General features: G+C 39.9%; 1 protein-coding gene across 1 annotated transcript in view; it reads left to right on the forward strand.

The window, feature by feature from the left end:
- Positions 1 to 22,288, forward strand: part of LOC123665811 (cytoplasmic FMR1-interacting protein) — a 57,192-nt gene that overhangs the window by 20,235 nt on the left and 14,669 nt on the right. The window contains exons 4-22 of the mRNA XM_045600049.1: positions 18 to 199; positions 1,237 to 1,364; positions 2,950 to 3,047; positions 3,622 to 3,726; positions 5,633 to 5,718; positions 6,862 to 6,982; positions 9,375 to 9,566; positions 10,980 to 11,194; positions 11,684 to 11,814; positions 13,093 to 13,263; positions 13,757 to 13,839; positions 14,433 to 14,575; positions 15,127 to 15,300; positions 15,567 to 15,705; positions 16,363 to 16,449; positions 17,743 to 17,942; positions 18,476 to 18,609; positions 19,263 to 19,454; positions 20,193 to 20,317. Of these exons, the coding sequence (XP_045456005.1) occupies positions 18 to 199; positions 1,237 to 1,364; positions 2,950 to 3,047; positions 3,622 to 3,726; positions 5,633 to 5,718; positions 6,862 to 6,982; positions 9,375 to 9,566; positions 10,980 to 11,194; positions 11,684 to 11,814; positions 13,093 to 13,263; positions 13,757 to 13,839; positions 14,433 to 14,575; positions 15,127 to 15,300; positions 15,567 to 15,705; positions 16,363 to 16,449; positions 17,743 to 17,942; positions 18,476 to 18,609; positions 19,263 to 19,454; positions 20,193 to 20,317 (2,706 nt within the window). The remainder of the gene's footprint in view (positions 1 to 17; positions 200 to 1,236; positions 1,365 to 2,949; positions 3,048 to 3,621; positions 3,727 to 5,632; positions 5,719 to 6,861; positions 6,983 to 9,374; positions 9,567 to 10,979; positions 11,195 to 11,683; positions 11,815 to 13,092; positions 13,264 to 13,756; positions 13,840 to 14,432; positions 14,576 to 15,126; positions 15,301 to 15,566; positions 15,706 to 16,362; positions 16,450 to 17,742; positions 17,943 to 18,475; positions 18,610 to 19,262; positions 19,455 to 20,192; positions 20,318 to 22,288) is intronic.

The following is a 22,288-nucleotide window of genomic DNA, read 5'->3' on the forward strand; positions in this document are numbered from 1 at the left end:
TATTACTTGTTTTTCAGCGTAAAGCAATCGAAAGGTTCTGCGGCGAGGTCCGGAGGCTGTGTCACGCCGAGAAGAGGCGGGATTTCGTGTCCGAGGCCTATCTGCTGACTCTGGGCAAGTTTGTCAACATGTTCGCAGTGCTGGACGAGCTCAAGAACATGAAGAGCTCCGTTAAGAACGATTACTCGACGTATAGACGGTGAGAGAATTTTCATAAATACATACCATAAGATTTGCTGTGTGGTTACTGTAGTTAGAATATAGCCATCCCCTCTCTTCCCGTGCGTGTCGTAAGAGGTGACCAAGGTATAACACAGTTCCACTACCACCATCTAACTTAAAAAGTCGACCGATGTCGGGATAACCATCCAACTGCAGACTTTGAAATACACAGGCTGAAGACAGGCAGCGTCTTCGGTGCGACAAAAACAGCCCTGCGGTCACCAACCCGCCTGCCCAGCGTGGTGACTATGGGCAAAACACATGAGTTCACGCCATTTTTGGCGCGAACTTGTGGACGCCTGTGACCAGCAGTGGACTGTATTAAGCTGAAGTGACTATACGATTTATATAAAAGATCAGTCAAATAGAAGCAGTAGGTCAAGTTCAGTTGTGGACCTATCTCGTGTCTTGTGTCTAAATATATCAGCATAGATTGGAAAAAGCATAAATAAGGGTAAATGTTATGAGCTTAAACACTAGGACCCAACGGGCCAATGGCTCAGTGCGGCATGACGCGAGGTCAAGCCGAGCTGTACTTACTTATGTACTAGGGATGTAAAAAAAATATGGATTTTTAATAATGAACTCGCCTGAGTAAACAGATGTATTTTAAAAAAACCTCAGATGAAAATTTTCAAAATCCGATTTGAATCCTATATACTCGTAATTACTAGCTGACCCCGCAAACCTTGTTTTGCCATATATTTTATTAACCACCATAATCCCCTCCCCCCTTATGACTTAGGGGTATAAAAAATAGATGTTAGCCGATTCTTAGACCTACGGTATGCACACAAAATTTCATAAAAATCGGTCCAGCCGTTTCGGACGAGTATGGTAACTGGCATTGTGACACGAGAATTTTATATATAAGATATATGTATGTAGTTGTCACATTTTTTCTTAATTTAATTAATATGGCTTGGGTCCCTTGAACTTAAAATTTAAAATTATTGCAAATACGATTTAAAAAAAATCGATGTGTAAATATTGATTTTAAATAATTTTTTTCAGAGCTGCCCAGTTCCTTAAAGTGATGTCAGACAGCCAAAGTCTCCAGGAGTCCCAGAACCTCTCCATGTTTCTTGCAACGCAGAACAAGATCAGGGACACGGTGAAGGACGCCCTGGAGAAGATTAATGGTATGTTTCTTGTACTCCACGATTGAAAACCAGACTTTTTAACCACTGAGTCATAATGGAATTGAAGTGACCATAGTCCCACAGCTAGGCAATGGCCTCGCGTTAATAATAATAACAATAAATAAAATCTCTATAGCGAGTATATTCCATACTTTACAATGATTTAAGTCAAAATCAAATAATAATAATAATAAATATTTATACAATACACACACGGTCGTCTGTTCCTAAAGTAAGCGGCTTAATGCTTGTGTTATAGGTAACAGCCGACTGGTATATAGCTACATTTTTTTTTTCGATAAACATACTTATAAATAATACATATATAAATAAATATTTATATTACATCCAGACTCGGGGTGGGAATCGAACCCACAACCCTCGGAGCAGAAAGCAAGGTCACTACAAACTGCGCCAACAGGCTAGTCGAAAGCTAGTCAAAATCAATATCAAAATTGCTATATTCAAATAGCCTTCAAAAACACCACACAAATTAAAATATTAATGAACGTTAAAAGTAAAGCTACCACCGATTCGGAATGTAGATTCTGCAGAGAAGAATCGACAAGGAACTCCGCAGTTACTCTTTTGAAAAATAAACTGTGTTTTATTACGATGTGATTTCAAATAAATTGTAATAATCGCATTGTAAATACGAGAAGGAATAACAAAAAAATTATTAAAAAGAAATTAATAGATATTATTCGGTGCAGGATTACATAGTTGATAAAGATCTGTGGTGGTGTGGTTGTCGTTTTTTTTCTTAAATATTAGTCCACAAAACTGACCATAATCGCTTAATATAGACATATAAAGTACAAAGTGTAAAGTATGTATATACAATTGAGTCTACTAGGTGTGGACATAGCATGCATTACAAAGAAAACTAAAAAAAATCGAAACAGATACTTAATTATAGCGCGAAATCAAAAGTTAGGAATATAAAAATACTGAAACACATGCAGTTAAAACAAAAAAAAAAAAAACAAAAAAAAAATTAAACATTTCAACATAAAAAACGAAAAATTCATGCAGGATATTACCAAATTTTTATAAAACACAGTTATTTTTGAAGAGAAACTGCGCAGTTTCTGACATCGAAAAGTGGCGACTGTCATTTAAATTTAACTGCGATCTGACAATTATTTTTCGAGTAATTATATAATATATATTATATCTAATAATTAAAATTTAAAGGCCGGCAACGCGCCTGCTAATCCTTTGACAGGTGAGCAAACTGTCCGTTTGCCCCCTCTCCTATAAAAAAATAATAATAATAATAATAATGCGTATTTACTTGACTATTTTTTTTGTCGACTTAAGTTGTATTATACCGCATAACTTTTTATCACGAATACCGATTTTGATGATTCTTAATTTAACCAAGAACTGATGCTTGTATTGTGGTCCCATTTGACCAAGATCATATGACCGAGATCTTATGATTACTTTTTGAGTAATCTTTGAAAACACGTATTTACGTGACTATTTTTTCGTGTGCTTATTACTTAAACGAGAGCTTGTAAAGTGATGGTAATGTGCAATAGAGTATTTTTTTTATAATATAATTATTATTTCTTTCAAGGGTACGAAGACCTACTCGCTGATGTGGTCAACATATGCGTACATATGTTTGAAACTAAAATGTACCTCACTCCCTCTGAGAAGCATATGCTTGTTAAAGTAAGTTTATTATATATACTAATATGATTAGTTTGTTTGTATATTTGCTAAACTTACGAACTACTGTTTCGAAAGCTTTTCTTTTTACTTGAATAAAAAAAATATCAAAGTTGAAAAGTAATTACTATACAATGAGATACAAACATGTTTGTCATGTTGTGTGTATTTTGGTATAAGCAAATTGCGCTTTTTGTTCAGCGCCATCTAATGTCGAAAATTCATGAACTGAATAGTTTTAGCGCCATCTAGTATCGATTGTCCACAAACTATTAAACGTATTGTTAGCGCCACCTCTTAATAGTTTCCTATGAACTAATTTAATTGTTTAGCGCCATCTAGCGGCTAGTAGCTATAACCCGAAAATATATCTGGAACGCCATCTAGTGGCAGTGGTCTACTAACTAAAAGTTTTTTTCAACGCCATCTAGTAGCGATTGTACTTAATCTACATTTTAGCGCTATCTAGTGCCAGTTGTCCACAAACTTCAAGATTATTTGCAGCGCCATCTAGTAGTGATTTCTTATAAACTATATATTTTCAGGCGATTGATAACTAAACGTTTTGTATTTGCAGGTGATGGGTTTTGGTTTGTTCCTAATGGACTCCGAAATTTGCAATATCAACAGATTGGATCAAAAGAAAAAGATACGTTTGGACCGTATAGACAGGATATTTAAGGTAATTAGTTATTTTGCTAGTATTTTCTTATACCACTACGGTGACAAGTGTACGCTCGGCATGGTGGTAAGCAGTTACGATGCCTGCAACATAAAGACTTTACATTAGATTTATAACTAGGTCGACAATTAAGCATACGGCTCACCTGATGCTAAGCGATTACCATAGCTTATAGACGTCTGCAACGCCAGAAGCATCGCAAGTGCGTTGCAGACCCTATTTCCAATCCAGGAGTTCTGGTCACCTTACTCACCAACAGGAACACAACACTGCTTGAAAGTAGTTTTATTTAGCTGTTATCTTCGGTAAGGTCGAGGTACTACCACAGTCGGGCTGCTCCATATTTTGAGCAGGATATTTAGCGGTGTGCTAGACATCAGTATTATTTAGTTAATTATCTTTAGTGTTATGATCAAGAATTTTGAATCAGCCTGTAAAGAACGTTTTACAAAGGTAAGGGAATAAAAATAATAAGCGAAATGAAATGTAAATGAGGGCTATATAGGCTTCTATATATATAAAAATCGCGTGTCACGATTTTGTCTGGGCTAATCTCCGAAGCTAGATACTGGATCGATTTTAATGAAAATTCGATATCATTAATGACCGCGATATTGTTCATGACCGCGAGTATGTTATATATATATATATATACAGGGTTATTTGTAAAACACCAGCATCCTTGCAGAAGAAGATAGCTAACATTATGTACAACAACATTTGTTCTACGACTTTTGACGTAACTCAATACATTAATTAAAAATGATTTTTTAAGCTTTTATTGTACGGTCCCTAACATTTGTAAGTCTATGTTTCATTGATTCATTCATTATCGAAAGGACGAACGCGACGCTCGCGCGCGCTTGCACTGCTAATAATAATAATAAATAACACTTTCTCTGCCCGATAATTCTAGTTAATAAAATAAATAAGTTAATAATATAAATTGCTTGGTGGGTTTGTAGGCAGTATCACAGTATGTATGTCGCAGTGACTTAAGTAAATGTGTATGTAGATTAGCTATCTGAATTCTGAACATCCAAAATATGTGAAAATTATTAACTTAGCTAATTATTAGTCTTTAACGTTTACTAAAGTTTAATTAAACCAAATTAATATTAAATATTTTATAGCTGGGTATTATTCACTTTTCATTGATAATGCAGGCGAATTAAAAAAGTGGAATCAGCGTATTTACAATAATTAAAAAATAAAAAATAATGTACAATAAAATTATATTTACAAACTAAATTTCTATTACCTCTACACCGCGCACATAGTGTTCAAAATAGTCACCATCACAACCAACACACACACCACACCTAAAAATCAGCTGTTCACTAACACGTGCTAACACTTCCGAATTCGTTTTAATTTGATAATAATCATCCTCACCATTTCCGTGTATTCGACATTAGAATAGCAGTACGCCATGGTTATAAAATTATTTTAGTACAGATACAATACATCGATCGATACGAGTAAAATAAATACGAGTAGCACACAAAATCATATGACGCGGGCGCATCAAAGTCGCCGCGCCGACTGCTTCGGCTAGCGAAATAGTTCAAGTTCAAGGGCGCTAGCACCGCTCCGGCCCTTCCTTCCCCCCCTCACATTCACACCCGCAAGTAGTAACTGTTTACCTAATATTTGGGATGCGCGTAGAGTTTCTAACATTCAAACGGAAAATTAAATTAATATTTTTTTTTGTATGAAAGTAAAATCTAACAAATTATGAAAAGTCGTAGAACAAATGTTGTTACTTATGATGTTAGCTATCTTGTCCTGCAAGGATGCTGGTGTTTTACAAATAACCCTGTATAGGTCGGCTAGTATGTACGTGCAACATATGTGTCGGGTGGTCGACCGTAATATCCATTCTCAAGCACTATATTTCTTTCAGAATCTGGAGGTGGTTCCCCTGTTCGGAGATATGCAGATAGCTCCGTTCAACTACATTAAGAGATCGAAGCACTACGATCCCAGCAAGTGAGTGACATTTCTATAATCAAGTCAAATAAAAACAGTTGTGTGTGTGTGTGTGTGTGTCAACTACGACACGCAACTCTCAGTTGACTCCCCTTAAGATCAGTTACCATGATGTTTCATAATATATTCATCTTTAAAGATTTTAAATTAACAATGTTCATGACTAAAATTATTTAAAACGGGACATTTATTATGTTTTTCATTTATCTTTTGCGGAACTCGATATTTCGATATTATTTACGAATGTGTTGTTCAGGAGACGTCTGTCTTTATTTAGTACTAGCATCTCGCCCCGGCTTCGCACGGGTATTTAAATGAAATTTCAAAATAATTTCCCCCCATTATTTCCCCCCCTTATTTCCCCCCTTATTTCCCCCCTTATTTCCCCCCCATTTTCCCCTATTTCCCCCCTATTTTCCCCCTATTTTTCCCACTATTCCCCCCCCTATCCCCCTATTTTCCCTCCTATTCCCCCCCTATCCCCCTATTTTCCCTCCTATATTTTCCCCTATTTCCCCCCTATTTTTCCCCTATTTTTTTTATTGAAAATGTAATATAATCTGTCACCCGCGGATAGTGTAGCTTCCCAGCAGTGAAAGGATTTTTCAAATCGGTTCAGTAGTTTCGGAGCTTATGCAATGCAAACAAACAAACAGTCAAATCTTTCCTTTTTATAATATTAGTATAGATATTCTTTCATTCAGATTCATCTTTTCCTCGTAAGAGGAGTTGCGCGTTATAACGTCACTCAGGGCAGGTCTGCGTTACTGATTCACACGATTTCACTCCCCATACATTTTTCATACCTGTCTGATATCTTTTCTAGTGCACTCTAAAAATGTTTAAATTCAAGTAGGCTTCAAAAGCACTTAAAATTTTAAATCTCTATCTCGCTAATTATCACTTCAGCTTATCGCAGTCCACTGCTGGACATATGCCTTCACAAGATCGCGCCAAAACTGGCGTGAACTCATTGGCTGGGCAGGCGGGTTGGTGACCGCAGGACCGGCTTTGTCCGCTGCCCGTCTTCGGCCTGTGTATTTCAAAGCCAGCAGTTGGATGGATATCCCGCCATCGGTCGGCTTTTTAAGTTCAGCATAAGCACAAATACAAAGGGATGATATTCATGGATGTTCTTTTCAGATGGCCGCTGTCCTCAAGTCCGAACCCACCCTCCCCGCAGGCCGACCTGATGGTCCACCTGCCCCAGATAAGGGAGGAACATCAGAATTATATATCGGAACTGGCGAGGTACAGTAATGAGGTAAGGTTTAGAATGAAATAAATATAATTATGTTTGCTCGCAAACGAAATAAAACCGACTTCAATTACATCGACAAGTAATATAACGGAAGTGTCAAGTAAATCCGCGTTATCAAATATTACTCAAAAAACAGTCGTCAGATTTCGATCAAATTTAAATTTGACCACAAGACAAGCATCAGCTTTTGATAAAAACAAGAATCACAAAAATCTGTACCAGTGATACCCAGTAAGAAGTTATGCGGTATAACACAACGTAGGTCGACGAAAAAATTGTCAAGTAAATACGCATTATTAGATATAACTCGAAAAATACTTGATAGATCTCAATTAAATTTAAACGGGACCACATGACACGCACCGCCTTTCGTTTAACATCCATCAAACATCATCATGACATCCAGTCAAAAGTTCTGAGGTATCGAATTGAAATCAACCTCCTTTTTTTGGAAGTCATTTAAAAAGAAATTAAGAAATTTAATGAAATGCTTTTTACTGACCATGAACCACCATGTGTGAGTAGTCACCCGCCTGGGTGGGGCGAGATGGGGTCGCGCTAGCATTCGCCAAGGGCTGGTGTACTCTTTCACAAACTTTTTCCTCTCCTGGTGCATTTGTCACGACCTTAGTTCTGATAGTGTTCGTTAGGCCTAACTTGCGACTTTTCTTATCCAGGTTTATGGGCATGCGTTCTAGTTGCTCTTTTGGGGTTGGCACAACAAAATGTCATCAGCGAAACGCAATTGTGACAAAAAAATAATAATAAATTATTTTTGCTTTTTAAGTTTAGTTCATTCTCGTCCCATTTTATTTTTCGGAAGATTTCTTCTAATACAGCTGTGAATTATTTCGGTGATGACGAACCTTCTTGACGTACTCCTATTTATTTTTATATCTATCCCCCCTTTTTTCTTCTTGTATTTAGCTGTACTTTAGTGTATAAATGTTCTTTAAATCCTAATGTACTGATATTCTACTCTTTGGATAGACAGTGCCAAATACTGGGTCGCTCTATAGAATCGAATGCTTTGTTGTGTGTAGCAAATGGTATATTTAATTTCTTGCGTTTCCCTAAAATTCGTGTAGTAAATATATGATCTAATATACCCGGAAGCTAGCCTGTTTTTTGGGCTGATTTTTATTCAGTGTTCTGGTTTGGTCATGTAATATTTCTCTGTAAAGCTCTGCAGATATTCGGCGTGACCTCGTTTATGCAGTCTGCTAGCAATTCGGTGTTGACCTCTTATATCTATCCTCTTTATCTTTCATCTATAATTCAGTGTCCTTAATTATTTCTTATATTAATATAAGTGGTACATTTTCAGTGTTTTGTTTTTTACCAGTGTGGTTCATATTGGCTTTGATAGTATGTCGTATCTTTTTGTATTTGTTTTGGAAAATTGGTCTATCATCTTAGGTATATCCTGTTTGTCTTTTCAGTAAGGAAGGTGCTTCTTTTACATCTCCAATCGGAGCGATGTGTTTTCGAATGTACAAAGTCTAAAATGTTTTATCTTTTTTTAGTTGACTTTTGGTCTCTTTGCTTTTTGCTATTTGAGTCTGGATGTTTTTTTTTTTTTTGGGTTTATTTGCCGTAATTTGTAGTTTGCATCTTTTTTCCATAAGTTCAATATCTTTTTCTGATGACTGTCCTTTGTCCTTGTTGCTAGTTTTTCATGAGCTATGTTGTATTTCTGACGATTATTCAAGCTTGATGTCTCTGTTAAGAATTTTATATTGTCATTTATTTATTTATTTACACTTTTTGCACACCAACACAAAAGTAAAATAAGTTTAATGAGGTTAAAAAATAATAATAATAAATTTGCATTAGTTGCAACAGGCCGGCCTTATCGCTAAAGCAGCGATTTCTTCCAGGCAACCTTTGGGCAGAGGACTTGAATATTCTATATCAGTTGATTGGCATTAAGTTTCAATTGAAATGCGTTTTGATTTCAAAGTACATGCTGAAATTTTTGGTTCATTTCTTTAGAAAAAAAAAAAATAATTGATTTCTTTTTTATAACGGTCATCTGTCTGTGTTATCTGTACCTTATGTCCATCTTTTGGAAGTTTTCTTTTTTCTTCTTAAACTGACTGTTCGATTTTTTTTAATTTAGTTTTAAACGCCATCTCCACCAACCTCTCTGTTTCTTGGACAGTCCTTTCTGGTTGACCCAGATATCCAGTTTGAATGAGAACCTTATCCATCCTCCACCGGCGATCTAATATTGATCTTCGGCTCAGCTGACCGGTGGACGACTCACAATGCGTATGCTAAGACTCGTTCTCCATTTCAGGAGCTGTTTACAGTAGAATATAATTAAGAGTTCCTATGGTTCTCTTTTCGACGTCCTGATAAGCACGATGTGTATTATTTGCACGTCCCACAGGTGACGACCACGTTCAAGGAGGCGGGCTCGGACGCGGAGAACCGCGCGGTGACCGAGCTGTGCCTGCGGGGCCTGCAGCTGCTGTCGTCCTGGTGCTCCGTGCTGACGGAGCTGTGCTCCTGGAAGCTGCTGCACCCCACCGACCACGCGACCAACCCGCGCTGCCCGCCCGACGCCGAGGAGTACGAGCGGGTGAGTGTTGTGTACTGTGTCGTCCTGGTGCTCCGTGCTGACGGAGCTGTGCTCCTGGAAGCTGCTGCACCCCACCGACCACGCGACCAACCCGCGCTGCCCGCCCGACGCCGAGGAGTACGAGCGGGTGAGTGTTGTGTACTGTGTCGTCCTGGTGCTCCGTGCTGACGGAGCTGTGCTCCTGGAAGCTGCTGCACCCCACCGACCACGCGACCAACCCGCGCTGCCCGCCCGACGCCGAGGAGTACGAGCGGGTGAGTGTTGTGTACTGTGTCGTCCTGGTGCTCCGTGCTGACGGAGCTGTGCTCCTGGAAGCTGCTGCACCCCACCGACCACGCGACCAACCCGCGCTGCCCGCCCGACGCCGAGGAGTACGAGCGGGTGAGTGTTGTGTACTGTGTCGTCCTGGTGCTCCGTGCTGACGGAGCTGTGCTCCTGGAAGCTGCTGCACCCCACCGACCACGCGACCAACCCGCGCTGCCCGCCCGACGCCGAGGAGTACGAGCGGGTGAGTGTTGTGTACTGTGTCGTCCTGGTGCTCCGTGCTGACGGAGCTGTGCTCCTGGAAGCTGCTGCAAATTAAAAAAAATAGTGTTGCGTGTCGCGTGAGGGGGGAGTGGACGTAATGGAGTTCTACGTGATGATGAGTGACGACGCGGTTAGCCTAGATGATAGTGGCTACAACGTGTATGTGCAGGGGAAGGATTAGTATGGTGCACTGTCTCCCCAAGCCTAGGCTATCTGGAGGTGTTGTTACAACATGGTGAGTAAATGTTTTTCAATGATGGGAATAGGATCGGTTCGAGAGTTGATGCCTACTAGATTTCATCTTGTCGGAAATTTTAAGTGATTATTGACCAGCTGCCTGTAATACACTTCCTTACTACGAGTATTTGGTACGGAATTCAAAATTCTTCTACCACATATAGTGCACCACGTATATGCATGAGTTAATCGGCAAAAAAAAACTACAACCTTTACTGATTGTCGCCCATTTCCTTATAAAGTTTACTTATTTTACTGTACTTTTCTTTAGTAACTCACTTATTCAGAGCCTGTTGAAACAAAAAAAAAAAAAAAAAAAACTGTTGGAGCTTAATTAAGACGCTGCTGTACTTCGGATTGGCAGATATATAACATCCATAGTAACGACAGCTATCAGGCGTACATGATTACAACCGGGATCGACGGTTTAACGTGCTCTCTGAGGCACGATGGAGAGACCCACATGGACTGCACAAACACCCAGACCACGGCAAACATCAGTATGGCCAATACAAATGTTTGTCATGTGCTAGGATCGAACCCGCATCCGCCAGCGCAACAGCCACAAACCAGTGCTGTGACCGTTGCGCCAACGCGTCGTTAATAATTTGGGACGGTTGGTAATTATTATTTTGGTTATCACCCCAGGCCACCCGTTACAACTACACATCGGAAGAGAAGTTCGCGATGATCGAGGTGATAGCCATGATCAAGGGTCTCCAAGTCCTCATGGCTAGGATGGAGACAGTCTTCGCTGATGCAGCGCGACGGTCCATTTACGCTGAACTGCAGGACTTTGTCCAGTTGATGCTGAGGGAGCCTCTCCGGAAGGCAATCAAAAATAAGAAAGATTTGATACGAAGGTGAGTTACAAGAAAAAGTTGCCAATAATACTAATCTTCCGACCGTTTCCTCATCTTGTGAACTGTCAAACTTGTATTTTAAACAATATGTTCTTTTTTTTGACGTTTTCCAATTTTCTTGATATTTTATTTCACAAGAATTATCTTCGAAGTGTAAAATAGTAGAGTAAGATAAAAGTGTAGATCACACCATTTTTGGCGTGAACTTGTGGAGGCCTGTGTCCAGCAGTGGACTGTGATAGGCTGAAATGATGATGATGATGATGACGATCATGATGATGATGATGATGATGATGATGATGATGATGATGATGATGATGATTGGTATAATAAATATAAAAAATATATATTAATGGAAGAATTTCTATTGATAATCTCAACACGACTGTCAGAACAAACATCAACTTGACAAGTTTTACTCGAGTTAAGCGCAAAATTTATAAAGATTAACTGTAGGTGTCATGTCATAATGTTGTATTTCGTCACCAGTATAATAGTGTCGGTGAGAGAGACGTGCGGCGACTGGGCAAGGGGCTGTGAACCCCAGCAGGATCCAGCTTTACGTGGAAAAAAGGATGCTGAGACCAGTTTCACTATTAAAGTGCCGAGAAGGAATGTTGGTGAGTGTAGCGGTTTTCGCTTCAGCCTGTAATGTCCCACTGCTGGGCATAGGCCCCTTTCCCCATGTAGAAGAAGGATCAGAGCTTAATTAACCACGCTGCTCCACTGCGGATCGGTGGATATATTCCCTACTATGAGTAACGATCGCTATCAGATGTATATAATATCAACTGGAACTGACAGCTGAAAATGCTTTACGATCAGACCAGAAGAATTATTTGTATAAATACATAATGTTTTATTTTATAATTATTCTTGTATATTATGGTGAACAGTAAAACAATAATTGTGTTGCTCTGAAAAGAGAAACAACATTTAAAGCTATTGCTTCACCAGTTCTTAATAATAACTATTATTTAAATATTTACAATTACAATATAATTCTGACAATCGTTTAATATGAAAAAAAAAACAGCTCCATAGCAACCAATTCGCAGATCAAATATCCATCAAAGAACAATTACAAATTATACTAATAACTTAAATGAAGTGTCACGCACTTCGTTTATATACAAATATCTGTTCCGAGTAATTCTATACTCAGTAGTGGATAGTGGATATAACAGGCTCAATCGTGAACACAAAGCCGCTGTCCATACCTAGTTTATTGAAGTGGGGTGGCTCTGGCTCAAAGTTGAGAGCAGTTCAATTAGGAAAGCATCTCAACTTGACAGAAAATCCAAGACAAATAACACTGCAAGTTATCCAGAGTTCTAAGACTCAGTTGTAGGGCATTATGGTGAACCCCGATATTGAAAAAAAAATTTTGTACCTCATAGATCAAGGTTTTTTATGGGTTTCAGAATCGCAAGACCAGTATTAACGCCATATTTTGGCACATTTTAGATAACTGTTATATTACTAAATATTGTTTATTGTGACTGTGGTCCCGGAGGCAACGTTTCCCGGTGAAGAAAGCCTGGGCAAGGTGTCTCATCCTCTAAGCCCGTACCCAGGCTTTCCCACGGGTCTGTCAGGAGGAACCACGTCATTGTATCTGTACGTAGTGAGTGGAAATACAAGTCAGTTCTGTTCGAAACTCATAACCGGCGTTTCATTATAACAAGCATTTAATTCTAATGGTGGCAATATTCGTCAAAATAGGCGTTAATTATATTTTTTGTGGTTTTCTTAAATATCTGGTCAATTATCATAATGAAACAAATTTTTTCGGATTTTATCACGGCTTGTCAAGTTTTTAATACGCCCGACGTTTCGGAAACTTTACAGCAACCATGGGTCACGGGAGGACTGTCAATTTTCTTGTCAATTTTCAGGCCCATCGTCCACCCAGCTGTACATGGTCCGCACCCAGCTGGAGGCCCTCATCTCGGACAAGTCGGGCGGGAGACGAACCCTACGCAAAGATCTGGATGCTGCGACCCTGCAGCAGATAGAGACTTTCCACAGGCAGAGCTTTTACTGGATGTATATGCTGAATTTAGCTGGTGAGTCAATTGTCCATAGCTTAGGAAGCTGTTTTTAAAAGTTGCCATATCTAAATGTGAATTGTTGACCAAAATTCACCAAGAACTTGAAGAACTTGACACCAGGCTTCTACTTAAGATTTAGGTCAATATAATACCTCTTAAACGAAATAGAGTAATGTAAATTTTCATAATTGTGTTTGTTCTTGAAAAAAACCGACTTCAATTAATTCGACCAGTAACATTACGTACGTAGACGAAACAATACCCAAGTAAATACTCATTATTAGAGATAGCTCAAAAAGTACTCGTCAGACCGCGACCAAATTTAGGGACCACACAACAAGCACCAACCAGCCTTTGAACAAAGAAACAAGGATCATCAAAATCGGTTGTCCCGGTAAAACATTACGAAGTAACACACATAAAAATTTCAGTCGAATTGAGATCCTCCTCCTTTTTTTTCAAGTCGGTTCAGGATTCTTTGTTAAATGTAATCTTTTTTTGTCGGCAGACTCGCTACAGAAGTGTTGCGATCTCTCGCAGCTGTGGTACAGAGAGTTTTATCTCGAGATGACAATGGGAAGGAAAGTTAACGTAAGTCGTTGTACTTGACCCAACATGCTATGTGATTATTTATTTATTTATTATAATTTTTATTTTATACTTTATTGTACACCACAAATATATTACAAACAAAGCATAAAGATAGTTACAGACAGTGAAGTACAATGGGCGGACTTATGGCTAATTAGCCATTTCTTCCAGACAACCCAGCCGTATTTACCTGTCATAGCTTCTATAATTTTGCAGAATTGTTATACAAGAATATGAATAGATATTTGATGATTTTTTGTAAGTTGTGTTCTGTAATGGTGACTAAATGCATGAAAATTGTTGTATAGGTAATAGTTCAAGAAGTTAAATTGAGTTGTGTAAGTTCCATTAGTCCAGAAGCTTGTCTTGGAACATATAATCGTTGGTTCTGTTGTTACCATAGATGCCCGATAACGATCGTTACATTTGGTTTTACAAATTATCCGTCAATGCCTAGTTTGACAGCCCGGTGGACTTAGCTGACGCCTTTTTGTCTTATAAATGTAGATATTTTTGCCCAGCATCTGGAACTGAATAGGCTGTTTTGGGTGAAGTTGTGGAATTTCGAAGATTTAACTTTTCCCCGTCCACAGAAATGCACGGTGCGTCACCAGCATAACGAAGAATGCAACGATCTTATAACAATGGAGAAAAGGATCCAGTTCCCCATAGAGATGTCCATGCCTTGGATCCTTACCGACCACATACTGAGGAGCAAGGAACCAGCCATGATGGAGTAAGTTACCCAATTACATTAATATTCTTGTTTATAATGATGGACACTTATTTGTTTTATCTGCGCTATCATAATGGACCATCAATAAAAAAATTGCCTTAAAAATTGGATTAAAAGGGAAGGGGGTCCAAAATGTTGGAAAGTGGCCATTTTCGACTTATTCCTTACCTTTGGACCAAAATCCAGAACTAAAATATAAATGAGACCCAGGCTACGTAATCGCTTATCATGAGGCGAATCGTATGCTTATTTTCCATCTTAGTACTATAAAGAACTAGCTCTAAAATGCGAAAGACTCCTGCAGCCGAACTGGCTCCACACGTACCGACTCGTCGTTCCTGTGGGCCTCGCCAGTGAGGTCGAGAGGGTGGCGCAGAGCTTAGGCAACTCTGCGTTTTCCTGAAGAGTGTCCCAGGCGACACAGTGTCTGTCTGACACTGTCTAAATCGTCTGCAATAGACGGACTAAGGCCAATGATGATGATGATGATGATTGACTATAAAGATCGGAAACAGACCCATAATATCATTCTGAAACATTTTATTCAACAGATATGTGTTATATCCACTGGATCTCTACAACGACTCAGCTCAGTACGCTCTAACGGTGTTCCGGAAGCAGTTTCTGTACGATGAGGTCGAAGCGGAAGTCAACTTGTGTTTTGACCAATTTGTCTACAAGTTGTCTGAACTTGTCTACGCCCATTACAAGCAGCTAGCTTCAAGGTAAGCCCTGGTTATTTGGATCTTTTAGACGTCTTACTGTCGGTGTTTTGCGATGATGGTTCGTAGTTAATGTTTAGGTAATGAAACAGCCACGAAGTCTAACAAATCTAGTGGTACGTTTTCCTAGTCTACGTTTACAAGTGTTTTAGAGGACAAAGTTGTGTCTCGTCCCACTAAATCTACTTGAAAACATTCAGCCTGTTATTAATCACAAAATTAAAACTCGGCCCCTGGGCTAGATGTTGACCAGTGTGTTTTGTTCACAGTATGCTGCTAGATAAGCGCTACCGAGCCGAATGTGCCGCTCGAGGCGCTAGCACAGGTTGCGGAGCGGGGAGGTACGCCTCGCTACTGCGTCAGAGACACGTCGCGCTACTGGGCAGACACGTGGACCTGTGCGCGCTCGTGAGTACACAGCACAGACACACAGACACAGATACGAGCACAGGTTGCGGAGCGGGGAGGTACGCCTCGCTACTGCGTCAGAGACACGTCGCGCTACTGGGCAGACACGTGGACCTGTGCGCGCTCGTGAGTACACAGCACAGACACACAGACACAGATACGAGCACAGGTTGCGGAGCGGGGAGGTACGCCTCGCTACTGCGTCAGAGACACGTCGCGCTACTGGGCAGACATGTGGACCTGTGCGCGCTCGTGAGTACACAGCACAGACACACAGACACAGATACGAGCACAGGTTGCGGAGCGGGGAGGTACGCCTCGCTACTGCGTCAGAGACACGTCGCGCTACTGGGCAGACACGTGGACCTGTGCGCGCTCGTGAGTACACAGCACAGACACACAGACACAGATACGAGCACAGGTTGCGGAGCGGGGAGGTACGCCTCGCTAATGCGTCAGAGACACGTCGCGCTACTGGGCAGACATGTGGACCTGTGCGCGCTCGTGAGTACTCAGCACAGACACACACAGACACAGACACGAGCACAGGTTGCGGAGCGGGCAGATCGCCTAATATACAAAAATTACATACTTTAATACTTTTTATTAATGTTACAGCTATACGACCAAACATTTAATAATTATTTTTCTTGCTAGGTCGCTCAAAGGATAAACGCAGACATGCACCGTGCTCTGGACGCAGCCGTCGCAAAGTTCGAAGCGGGGGATATCACTGGAGTTGTGGTGAGTGCCTTTTCCTACTCTTGCCTTCTAGCTAACCTAGAGAGATCTAAGGTAGAGACCCTCTCTACCGTAATCTTCTGTTCCTCTTGTAATTCTTCTTTGCCAGATATTAATGGTTGTCTACCAAGATATATCTTTTACAAAATTCTATCTATATTAATAGTTATATTTGTATATAGTTGAACTGAGGTAGAACACGGTAGAAGTGTGATATCCTGCTCAAAACCTGGAGCAGCCCGACTGAGGTAGTACCTCAACTTTACTAAATCACAGCTAAATAATACTGTTCAAGCAGTGTTGTGTTCCTGTGATGAATAAGGTGACAAAGCTCCTGGACAGGGTTAGCATAGGGTCGGCAGCGCGCTTGCAATGCTTCTGGTGTAGCAGGCCTATAGACGCCTACAGATTACCGTAGCCTATAGTACCTATTAAGCTTAACATCACGTGAACCGTACGCTTGTTTGCCGACCTACTTGTATAAAAAGAAGTTAGTGCACATAAGGAAATATCTGGCTTGAACTTTGGAGCAACCCAATTTGGGAAGTACCTCGACCTTACAGAAGATCACAGATAAATAATACTCCTCTCAAGCAGTGTTGTATTCCTATGAGTGAGGTATCCAAAGCTCCTGGGGAAACTGGGTCGATGGCGGAGGGTGGGTCCTAGTTTGGCTGGCGTCTATGGGTAACTGCTTACCATCAGAACGCTTGTTTGCCGTCTTAGTGGTATAAAAAAACAAAAATACCCTCTGTTTTGAACGCCAATATTTTATTATAAATTTCCCAGAAACCAAAGATTCTCCAGAAGATAATTTTACTATTTTTTGTGTGTATGTTATTACGCTTCAGCCTGTAATATCCCACTTCTGGGTATAGGTTTCTTTCCCCATGTAAGAGAAGGACTAGAGCTTAATCTACCACGCTGCTCTAATGCGGGTTGGCGGATATCTAATATATAAAATTTTCTTGTCGCGGTGTTTGTAGTCAAACTCCTCCGAAACGGCTTGACCGATTCTCATGAAATTTTATGTGCATATCGGGTAGGCCTGAGAATCGAACAACACCTATTTTTCATACCCCTAAGCTATAAGGGGGCTTAATAATATATATATATATATATATATATATTTATATATGTTATTCGCCAACCCAAAATAGTGAAGCAAGTCGATACTACTCTTCGATCCCATCTCTCTTATAAAAAATAAGTCCCTACCACGGTCCACCGAAGGTTACACAGAAGTGGTCATTGCAACCAGCTCATATAAGTTAAAATTGCTGTTCTACTCACCAGGAACTCGAAGGTCTGATAGCCGTCAACCGTCTCTGCCACAAACTCCTCAGCCGCTACCTGTCCCTGGACGAGTTCGATGCAATCCTCCGGGAGTCAGACCACGGGGTCCTGGCGCCCTACGGACGAATCACCCTTCACGTTTTCTGGGAATTGAATTACGACTTTTTGCCCAATTACTGCTACAACGCCGCTACTGATCGGTAAGGACGTAAACAATAAATTTTTGCTGTAAAAATTAATTAAAATAACCAATTGGTATTCCGTTTTTTTTTTTTGTTGTAAAATTTTTAACCAACTTCCCCAGAAGGCGGAAAATGGTCTTTCTAGAGTATTTATTGTCAAGGCTCATGTTTAATATTTCCCTGAGTTACATATACACAAATAAAGTTATATTCATAAATGTAATTTTGTATAGATTTTTTTTAGTTTTAAATGATTTTTAAAATTCAGCTTCGGAAATTTGAAGGAAGTTTTCCTTTCTAAAAGTTGGTTCAAAATTTCAAAGTTCTATCGTATTGATTAATTGCTGTGTCAACAAAGAAGAAGTTAGCAATGTGAAGTTAGCTAGCCAATGAAGTATGACTTCTTACGTGCGTACATAAGTAAACACGCTTTTTTATGGATAGTCCATTTACCTCGGTAAGGAGGATATATTTTTAATAACTTTTTTCTCAAATTAAATTTGGTGAAACCGCGGCTAGTCAAATAAAATATAGTAATAAATCTCTCGTAGGTTCGTCAAATGTCGAGGCATACAGTTTGCGCCTGTGGTTCAGCGCGAGAAACCCCAGCAGTACGGCCACGCGATGTTGTGGGGTTCGAAGCAGCTCAGTCTGGCGTATTCAGCCCAATATGCCCAGTACAATGGTGAGAAAAATATATATAATATATTCATAAACCGACTTCATATAAAGGAGAAGGTTCACAGTGGGTTCTTTATGTGTTTAAGCTCATAGCTTTTTACTGGGTGCACCGATTTCATGTCTCCCTTCCCGTCATGCTATATCTAATAGCGCGTATTTACTTGACAATTTTTTTTTCTTCACCTCCATTGTGTTACTTGTCGATGTAATTGAAGTCGACTTTTTTTTTTGTCGTTTTAAGCAAACACAATTATTTAGTATACGATTGATTTGCACATTGGAGTAGTTTTGTGCTGCTTTCTGCTCCAGGGTTTTGAGCTATGTTTAGTAGTTGTTAGTTGTTCAATGGTTGCTTTTGCAGTCCGCCATTTTGATAGATAAAAATAAATAAATAAACGTGAGTTGTCTTCAAAATAACCTTTGAATCGTCTCTATCTATTGGTTCCGTTTGGTATATATGTACACCTGACAGCAATCGTTACTTGATATAGGGAATGTATCCGCCAATCGTACCGTAGTGGAGCAGCGTGGTGTATTAAGCTTCGACTCTTCGCCCTATTTGGAGAAAGAGGCCTATGCCAAGCAGTGGGCTGTTTCAGCCTAAATTAGACAAATATAGAAATAGTGATATTTAATCTTTCTTTGTTAAATTTTCAGGTTTCGTGGGTCCCCAACACCTCCACGCGTTAGTCCGCCTCCTCGGATACCAGGGGGTAGCGGTCGTGGTCTCTGAACTTCTGGGGGTAGCCAGAGGCTTACTCCACGGAACACTGGCGCAGTTCACGAGAGCCCTAGCCGCAGCCATGCCGAGACATTGCAAACTACCCAGATACGATTATGGATCCAATGGTGAGTGCCTTTGTTAGAAAAATATAGTCTGTCGTAAATGTCTGATTAGTATATTGTATAAAACCTTGGGCAAACGTCACATACTGATTATTAACATTGTGCCACTAGATTCTTGAGGGATATGTCATCTGTGGTAAATGTCTGTCTAGTATGTTAAACAAAACCCTGGGCTATTGTCACATGCAAAGTATTAATATTGTGCTAGTTTTTTCTATAGAACTGACTGTGCTTTCGTAGATGCCAGTTTGGCATATGAAACAAAACCTTTGGTGATTACCGCAACGCAAATAAAATCTAATATCTTTAGTTTTTGTTATTTGTACGTTTCGATGGATGTATTTTATACCATTTTAGTGGACTACTACCATCACCAGGATCCTAATCTCACACACACAGCTTATCCCCAGATCATAGCCCAATGAAACTGCTCTCTACATTCTATTTCCAGGGTCATCTGAGCCCTTTTCAAAATTAGTTTTTTTTTTATACAATAAAGTGTCAAACGTACGGCCTACCTGATGGTAAGCTTTTACCAATAACAATGCAAGCGCCTTGTAGACCCTACCCCCCATTCCTACCCCGGATATCCGTCTACCTACTTGCACAGGAATACAACACTACTTGTAAACAGTATTATTTAGCTGTAATCTTCTGTAAGGTCGAGGTACTTCCCCAGGCGAGCTGCTTCAGAGCTGCTTAATAACGACCAGTGTTTAATACATGACATATTTATCCTAGGTGTCCTGGGCTACTACCACGCGCAGTTGACCGACATCGTCCAATACCCAGACGCGAGGACCGAGCTCTTCCACGCGTTCAGGGAACTCGGGAACATCATACTGTTCTGCATGCTGATTGAACAGGTACAGTAAAAGAAAATTAAAGTTCTGCAATTTTGTTTGGGATCACAAGTGTTAGTGTTCTGGTGAACGTTAAATTAATAGTAAGTTGACTGTATATACATATATCTGGTTTATTAGCCGTTTCAGGAACAATAATGTGAATGCAGCAATATTAAATGATAGTCTTAGGCGTCGGTTCAAAGTGTAGCTGACGTGTCGTAGGTCAAGCCGCCGATGTCCTCTCTCCGATCCGATGGTGGGGCTGTCCCTCCGTCCCTCGCCGCGCACCGCGCCCGAGGTGTTGCGTTAGTCCGCAACATGCTCCCCGGCTTGAGAGCTGGAGGCTTCAAGATCTAGAAGTGGACATATATTATTAAATGCCCTTCTAATGGTGCCACCCTTGGTCCGGATTTCGGCCACTCTAGAAATCCCATCGCTGCCCGGATATGTCTTGATTACCCTTCCCAAACACCAAAGTAGAGGCGGAAGAGCTTTTTCTTTTATGAGGACAAGAGACCCAGGCTTAAGCTCCGATCTTGAGGACTTCCACTTTGTCTTGGCCTGAAGTAACGAGATGTATTCCAATGAGAAACGACCCCAAAAATGTTGCCTTATAAGTTGTATCCTTTTAAAGCGTTCAAGAGCATTGATGTTAACAGCTGATACCTCTCGCTGAGGAATAAACATTAATGGTCGTCCAATTAAAAAATGGGCAGGAGTCAAAGCGGAAAAATCACAAGGATCAGAGGAGAACGGGGTTAGGGGACGGGAGTTCAAAACTGCCTCTACTTGAGTGAGGCAAGTAGACATCTCTTCATAAGTGAAATGAGTGATTTGAAGTAACCTACGAAGGTGATGTTTAGTACATCGAACTGCTGCTTCAGCTAAGCCGTTAAAATGTGGACTATATGGAGGCACAAATTTAAATTCAATACCTTGTCCAGCAAAATGACCTTCAAGATCTGACTGTGCTAAAAATTTAGATAATTCATTAAAGGTACCCACAAAGTTTTTACCGTTATCAGAAGTGATACTTGAAGGTTTACCACGCCGTGACACGAAGCGATTCAACGCGGCAATATATGCTTCTGTTGATAGTGCTGTAACGAGTTCGATATGACATGCCTTTACAGAATTACAAATAAAAATTGCCAAATAACATTTAATAAGCTTACAACCTCTGCCTTTTCGGTCTGCTACCAACACCGGCCCAGCATAGTCCACGGAACAGTGTAAGAAAGGAAATTCTAATTGAGTTCGTGATGCAGGTAACTGCCCCATTACAGGCTGAATGGTTTCGCCCTTATATCTGCGACACCGAACACACTTATTGACAATCCCTTTTGATAAGTTTCTGCCACCTAAAGGCCAATAAGTCTGTCTTATATTCGCTAAAAGTAATTGTGGACCAGCGTGTAAATATTTTAAATGAAAATAATTAAATAAAGTTTTACTAAAATGATGTTTACTACAAATTAAAATAGGATGTTTGGTATCATAACTGTATGGAGCATTATTAAGCCTGCCACCAACTCTAATGATATTATTTGTGTCCAAGAATGGAGATAAATTAGAAAGTCTATTCTTTATAGGTAGCTTTTTAGCAGATTTTAAAATAACATATTCATCGGGAAACATTTCTAATTGAACCTTTTGTATTATTAAATTTAATGAATTTTGAAGCTCTGTTACCGATAAATATCCTTTTAATTTAGTTTTGTTTCGACAGTTGTAAATAAATCTTTGTAAATAAGCTATCGATCTTTGTAAATAGGTAAAATTTGATGTTTTATTAATTAGACTAGAAATAAGATCTATATTAGGAGTATTATTAACCAAAAGAGAATAAGAAAGTAACTCAGGTAGATCCTGTTTCTCGTTAAATCTAGGCATTTGTGGCCACTCGTTTTCATGTTTTAATAAGAACGTGGGGCCGTGCCACCACAACGAAGAACTACTGATGGAATCAGCCTTCACCCCCCGAGAAACAAG

The sequence above is a fragment of the Melitaea cinxia genome, chromosome 25 (genome assembly GCF_905220565.1).
Source record: "Melitaea cinxia chromosome 25, ilMelCinx1.1, whole genome shotgun sequence".
Lineage (NCBI taxonomy): Eukaryota > Metazoa > Arthropoda > Insecta > Lepidoptera > Nymphalidae > Melitaea > Melitaea cinxia.